A 7,135-nucleotide genomic window follows, 5' to 3' on the forward strand; every position below is an offset into this window, starting at 1 on the left:
TTTTTTAGTCCGACGCGCCTTAAATTGCTTTGAGGGACGGGGCTTTGTGAGATGCTCTTACACTCCATGAGACACATTCCCTTATTAATGATTTACACTACACGTAACAAGAGCGATACGGCTGATGTCGCCGGAGAGCAGGTCGCGGAACTGGTCCTTGTATCTAGTTTATTTCCAATTTACTTCTTGGGGCCATCTTTATCAACTTCGAAGCTCATCTCGGTGCTCCTTTGATGAAGAGGGAGGTGCTCCTTCTTATCAAGTTTGGGGATGCTGCAACCTCGTGAGTCTTTTCTTTTCCTTCTTCTTTTTTTTTGCCTTTTCGCTTAATTTGAATTTGCCTCTTGTTTTTCTCCCCCCTTGCTTTTACTTTCTGTTTTGCATCTATGGTTTTCTTCCCCCTTGTTCCTTTACTTTCCAGTATTGTTTTTTTTTCTTTTTTTTTTCTTTGTACACAAAAATCTATAAAAATAAGTGTAGTCTTTAAAATATTGATGTCCAAACTATGAGAGCTTACTATGAATATAGATCAACTAAAGAAGAGAATACAATATATGAATTGCTTGAACATCTCAATGACATGGCCATTGATTTAACTTGCTGCACTAGAAAAGACTATAAACATTCTCAATACCATGTAAGCATAATAGTGATTCTATAATCGTTGCGTATTAAGAGTGTAAATGTACATACCATGGTATACGTTGAGAAATATATTGTTTATGTTACACTCCATGAGACACATTCCCTATTAATGAAAAAAAAATCAGCAAGTACATCGTACACTACACCTAACAAGAGCGATATTACCCGAAAAAAAAACCCGCAAAAAAAACAAGAGCGATATCGGCTGATGTCTAAAAAGCCACGCACACATGCGCGACTGCGCACCCGTGCGGCCGTGCCGCTCGAACGCTGATGGACGCACACAGACATCATCGGCACAGCGGTACCCGTAACCCTGACTGACCTCATTTCCCGGTGGTGCTCCACTTTCACCCTTTCTCCCACCTCCGCCCCTCTCTCCCATGGCCGCCGCCGCCGCCGCCTCTCGCGCCGCCCGACGAGTCCTCTCCCCCCGTCTTCTCACCGCCTCGCGCCATCTCCACGCAAGTACGCGTGCTGTCCTCCCATCCTGAGCTGTCTCGTCTCATCCTACTTTTACCTACTCTCCACAGCTTACAGCTCCCTCATCTCTGATTGCTTCTCATTCCCATCCGACCCGCAGGTGCCTCAGAGGGATCGGCGAGGGAGGCGTCCACGAGCTTCATCCACCCCGCGGCCATCATCCACCCCGACGCCGCCATCGGCCAGGTGAAGCCTCCCCCGCGCTTGCTCTCACACACGGCACACAAACTGACCCCTCCGGTTCCCATCCTCTCGGGGGTGGCTGACTGAGTTTACGGAGACTAGCAGTGGCGCACGTGCTGCTTACTTCAGTACTACACTACTATGACCAACCATCCATGGAGCCGCTGTGCGTGGGCTGTCGGATCTGGCCCATGCGAGAATCGTGTTCACAGTGCCTACCGAATGCAGCGCTCCACAATCTAAAAGACAATTACCTTACTGCCTTTTTTTGCTTCCAAGGAAATATGCTGCTCTCTAAGATCTTCAGGCCTTTGGCATGTGTTCTCTAGCTGGGCGTTTCGTCGTGGAAAATCAATGCTCTTATGTGCTCTCAACCACTTTGCAGGGCGTCTCAATCGGCCCATTTTGCACCGTGGGGGCTTCAGCGAGGATTGGTGATGCTTGTCAGTTACACACCGGGAGCCATGTCATGGGACATACCGAGCTAGGAGAGGGATGCGTTGTTCTCAAGTACGGTGACATCTCTCCCTGCTTTCTGTCCTTTCTCTTCTCTCTTTCTGTAAATTTGTAATTGCATTGCCTGATATTGGAAATTCAAATTGGTATTAAAAAAATAAAATATACGCGAAAAAGAACTTGCAATTTCTTCCAAGATAAAGTACTAGCAAAAGAGATTTTAGGGTTGTTGTGACCATGAACTGAATAACATCACTGGCCTACTGGTAATATATTATTTTGTTAAGTATCCAGAAAACTTCACATTCACTTTTAGGCGTTGTGATTAGGGTTCATTACTTTAGAATAGAAATTTTTCCTCACCATATGGACCGCTTATTTTTTTTTCATAGCTATGTCATAGCCAGCAGCACTTGAGTCTGACATTTGCAAAATGGTAGTCCATGTTTGCAAAATTTTAAGGGAGATGAAAATTTGACATGCCAGCAACGTAATTGTATCCCAATTCATACTGTGGAATTTAGTTTCTGGCAGTGGTGCTATCCTTGGTGCAGATCTCCCTGGACGAACAATTATTGGGGAAAACAATGTGATAGGGAACTATGCTGTGGTTGGTGTTAAGTGCCAAGATCTCAAATATAAGGTTAGCAGCAACTTGACTTTGGTGTACTAATGCCACATGGTGTAGTATTTGCTTAGTGGTCCCCGTTCATGCAATCTCATGCAAGACCAACTACTCTTGTGTTTATGGTTTTCTCAATCGTTATTTTCACTGACACAAACACCTACATTTACAACGACGGGCATTTCATTTGGTTACTTGACATCTTATGCTTTGTGCGGAACATTAATGCCTTTTCCTCCTGTTTAGTCAGGTGAGGAATGCTTTCTGCACATCGGTAACAACAACGAGATCAGAGAGTACTGCTCTATTCACCGTTCTTCTAAAGCGTGTGACTGCACGGTATTCAGATGCCTTGTGATTAAAAGATGCTTGCTGAACTCACTTGTCCCCTTTTACGAGCTAGCATTTTCATAGGTTATTGGTGACAGCAATCTTATAATGGGGTCCTGCCATATAGCACATGATTGCAAGATTGGTAACAATAACATCTTTGCCAATAATACTCTATTCGGTGGCCATGTTGTTGTTGAAGTAAGCAACAATTTTACTGATAACCGCCTCCACGTTTTCTTTGTTGAGAGCGCATTTCTTTATTGCCAAGACTTTATTATTTCAGGACTACACTCATACTGCTGGGGCTGTTGTTGTCCATCAATTTTGTCATATTGGGTCATTCTCATTTCTAGGCGGAGGCTCTGTGGTATGTTCAGTCCACAAAGTATAAACATTCATGTGCGTTAGTTCATATCAATTGGAGCAATTCTTATGGAAAGTTTTGATATTGATGTCATGTAGTTTAATCAGTGATTAACCCTCTATAAGCCACGTCCAAATTGTGTGGCAAGACAATTAGACTAATAACGGTGTGTTTATGACTCGCTCGGCTTACTTGGCCCAATTTGAAGGTCGGATCCACTTCAATATGAAAGATTTGATTTGGGACTCTGATGCTGAACTTAAATGCCGGGTGTTTGCGTGGCTTGCTATGCTCGGTAAGTGTTTGACGGCGGATAATCTACAGAAGCGTGGCTGGCCAAATACACCCACCTGCCCTTTTATGCAATGCTTGCCCTGAATCCATCCTGCACCTGCTGGCATATTGCCCCTTCCCGCTAGTGGTCTGGCAGCTAGTCCTCAACAAGTTGAATATGACCCAGGCATCACCTCTTGCTACTGCACCGTCACTTTGTGACTGGTGAGAGCAGCAAGTCCAAAGCCTGGACAAGCCTCTCAGGAGAACATCAAATTCTGTCATCAACGCTTGTCTGGTGATGATTTGGAAGGAACGAAATGAGCGAATCTTTAACAACTCGCCGTCAACACCTCAACAAGTTTTTTAGAATTATTGACACTTCTGAGATCTGGGATATTGCTGGACGCAATTTGCTACGGCAGCTGGCACACAGACCGTGGGAACCTGATTAGCTAGGCAATTCTACCTCCTGTCCTGTGCTGTTGGCTACTTCCTGTAGCCTGTAGTTTGTACTTTATAGTCTGTATGTACAACGCTGTGTGCTCATTTGGTACCCTAGCTTGGAATTTGTCCAGGTGGGTTTCCCTTGTAACTCCTCTTTTCTCTCTCATATCAATGAAAGCAGCTTCGCTGCCTTCGTAAAAATGCACATAGTAAATAAAAACCAGGAACCTAGGCTAAAGCGAGAGGATCACTATGCATGATATACTTTCCCTGATGTTGCTTGTCTCAGGACAGGTGCATGATCATACTAAATTATCCAGTACTATCTCTGCACGAAGGTACTCATGCCGAATGTTATTTGGTGTGATAGTTACTTTTCTGTTGAAAGGCTGATCAGCTGATGGCAATGTTTGTCACGCTCATGATTTCGTAGGGTATGGAGATCAGGGATAAGGCAACCTCATCTATCCACCTGCATGGCCTAATCCCTGAGGTTAAATTGAGGTTCTGAGGGTTTCTTGGAAATTTGATTTATTAATTGCATAACTGAAATCGACGCGCTTGATCTCCTTTATGTTGAGAGCAAACCTAATAAGCAAACACCAATACCACTGTTGTTTCAGCCACCTTTAAGTTGTCAACCTGTCTGTGGCATTGAAATTCAGTGTCTAAACATTGAATATTTTGTCTGTAAACTATGAAATGAATACATTCATTTCTGTTTGAATCAGGTTGCGCAAGATGTTCCTAGATACATGATGGTTGCAGGTGATAGAGCAGAGCTTCGTGGTCTGAATCTTGAAGGTCTTAGGCGCAACGGTTTCTCAGACCAAGAGGTTTGCATATATTACTGAAATTTGCAGTCCTTACTGATATCATAGCCGCAGTACCTAGCTTTCTTCATTTTATACTTGAATCAAAGGGAGTTCTTAAAATAGTGCTTGCAACTTCTTGTGTCCCATTTACTGATACTAGCCCCGCGTGTTGCAGCGGGTATCTCTTTAAGAAATATTGTGTGAATAAAAGGAAATATGATGCTTGAAATGTTTTATTTTCTATATGAATATGCAAGATTCAGTTGATGAAATAGTGGAGGGGCTAAATTTAATCGACATAAATGGGTTGTTTATTTAGACAATTAAGGGTCATTAAGGTTCAGAAGTGAACATGAGTGATGTAGACAAAACATTGGAACACCGTTGTCCTCGTACTGTCCAAGTCTCTCTCTATCTTCTATAACCAAATCAGTGAAAAAAATGGAAGTAGGAATATTCATAACAATTGAAACCATGGTAGCAGAAATTGCAAGATATAATGGAGTCCAAACTTTCAGAAATTGTAGCATCAGAGCTGCAAATTAGAAGTTTTAGAACTATACCAGGAGATGATAAGTTTTAACTTGGAAATAAAAATGAATGAAAGCAGTAGTAAACAAAGCAGCTAATTTTTACCTTTGCATCGACTACTGCAACTGCTAGTTTTAGACCTTCATGTTTGCATTTCAGAGTGAATACTTGTCACTTGCATGCTGTAGAATAGAAATAGATAAGGAAGACGAAAAGAGAACACACGAGGAAGAACATGTTCTCAGTTTTGTTTTTCTACCTCAACACAATTCTTCCCAAAATGGTCCACATCAGGATAACCCTTATCTTCACTTCCGCCGTACACCTGCCCACAAAAACAGAAAGTTAAATCACCCCAGAAATTGGAGGGATGCATGGGTTGTTTGCTGAATCTGTTATGGGCCCCAGAAATTGGAGAAATGCTCTCAGCCAATTGGCTGAACAGCCAGACACCACTGCATGCCCGATGGAAGATGGAGCTGTGGTATTAATTGAGTAGGGAGAGGGTGGCTTCAGCGAAGAGGAGTTGATGGCGCAAGTGTGCAGAAGGCCAAAAGTGGAGAATAATTTGTGATAGGATTAGTCTAGTGCGCTCGTCTCTTTGAATGCCAACGGCAGTTTCTAGAATTAATCGTCGCTGCACAAATAAAGTAACGGAAGAGCTGACATAAATGGGCATGATTTGATGGACCTGCGCCAATGGAAAATGTTACGCTAAAAATATATTCACCCATGGGAAAATTGGCGTGGAGGTACTGGTGACGTGCACCAGAATAATCAGCTAGTGGGGATGCGCGATCGGATGGTCCGTAATAAAGAAGACGACCAAAATCGGATGGCTGGGAATATGTGATGATGTGGATAGGCTGCATGTGAAGATAGGCAACTTAATTGATCCCTAGTGGGGTTGTGCTTTATAACAGATATAGATTGGTAGTTGCTTAAACTTCTGATGCCATTATTGTGAATTCACAGTAAGCCAGCTAACATCAATGCCTTGTTGGAAGGAGATCTGCGAATAGCAAGATATTTGCATTAGAAGAAAAAATTTAAGCAGTAAGCCAGTTACCTTTCTTATGTAACAACATATCATCTGACAATCTAGTCCAGTAAAACTATTCATAAATTACTAGTACATCTATTTTCCAATACTTGGCATTTTTACCAGATCCTGCATAAGTAATCATAATTTGGATATTTTATGGTTACATTACCCTTCCATTATAATATCTCAATCATGAGCAGCGAGGACAATGAAGGTCGAGGGCCATGGGTATAGTTGGATCAGTAATTTTGGAATACATGCTTTAGGAATCATGAATTATTAAATATTCTGCACGGAAATCTTAGTCAAAAGGGCCAAGTATCCGCAGAGGGTATGTTCTTTTGAAACTACTACCATAAGCATGAATTGGTAGCTTTCCGCACCATTTTCTCAAGGATATCCAACACTATGGAGGGTTTGGTGTTTTAGTTCTTAAACACTAGTAGCTGTATGTTTCTAAATTCCAATCAAGTAAATTATCGTTCTTTCATAAGATTGTTATGGCCTCTTCGTAAAATCAAGGTACGAAGTCTGAGGAAAGCTTATCGGAAAGTATTCATGCCAGCTAGTAGTTGCCAGAGTAGTTTTGAAGATCGACTCACTGAACTGGTAAGCACACTTGTCTGTTTTTGTGTTACTTGTGTTTTTCCCATGTACTTATTATCAATGCATATCACCAGGCACGGGAAATTGAGCTATTAGAATCTCCCTTTGTATCCTGTATGGTGGAATCAATTCGCACATCATTTGAGCAAGGACGTCGTGGAATATGCAAGTTCAGAAGTTGGAACATCTCATAAGCATGTAAGTTGTCAAGTTCAGTTGGCACCATTTGCAAGACGATATGTCGGGAATATCGATATCCAAAGCGCTAATATTATTTATAGCGCCCATAAAAGGGATATTCCAGCTCCCTATTCAATGGAGACCTTTCT

General features: G+C 42.2%; 1 protein-coding gene across 1 annotated transcript; it reads left to right on the plus strand.

Moving 5' to 3' along the window:
• Window positions 1-1,028: 1,028 nt before the first annotated feature.
• Window positions 1,029-7,000, plus strand: LOC124661550 (probable acyl-[acyl-carrier-protein]--UDP-N-acetylglucosamine O-acyltransferase, mitochondrial). The gene is made up of 10 exons (XM_047199411.1): window positions 1,029-1,113; window positions 1,229-1,314; window positions 1,697-1,821; window positions 2,302-2,410; window positions 2,639-2,731; window positions 2,807-2,923; window positions 3,009-3,092; window positions 4,541-4,645; window positions 6,723-6,809; window positions 6,881-7,000. Exons 1-10 carry the CDS (start codon window positions 1,029-1,031, stop codon window positions 6,998-7,000), a joined length of 1,011 nt encoding a protein of 336 aa, XP_047055367.1.
• The last annotated feature ends 135 nt before the right edge of the window (window positions 7,001-7,135 follow it).

This window comes from Lolium rigidum, chromosome 6 (genome assembly GCF_022539505.1).
Source record: "Lolium rigidum isolate FL_2022 chromosome 6, APGP_CSIRO_Lrig_0.1, whole genome shotgun sequence".
NCBI lineage: Eukaryota > Viridiplantae > Streptophyta > Magnoliopsida > Poales > Poaceae > Lolium > Lolium rigidum.

Bases quoted from the DNA above. Each gene is read 5' to 3' on its own strand.
- LOC124661550 (XM_047199411.1), top strand. From the start codon at position 1,029: ATGGCCGCCGCCGCCGCCGCCTCTCGCGCCGCCCGACGAGTCCTCTCC. The intron at 1,315-1,696 runs GTGAAGCCTCCC...ACCACTTTGCAG, and splicing joins CCGACGCCGCCATCGGCCAG to GGCGTCTCAATCGGCCCATT. The intron at 3,093-4,540 runs GTATGTTCAGTC...TGTTTGAATCAG, and splicing joins TTCTAGGCGGAGGCTCTGTG to GTTGCGCAAGATGTTCCTAG.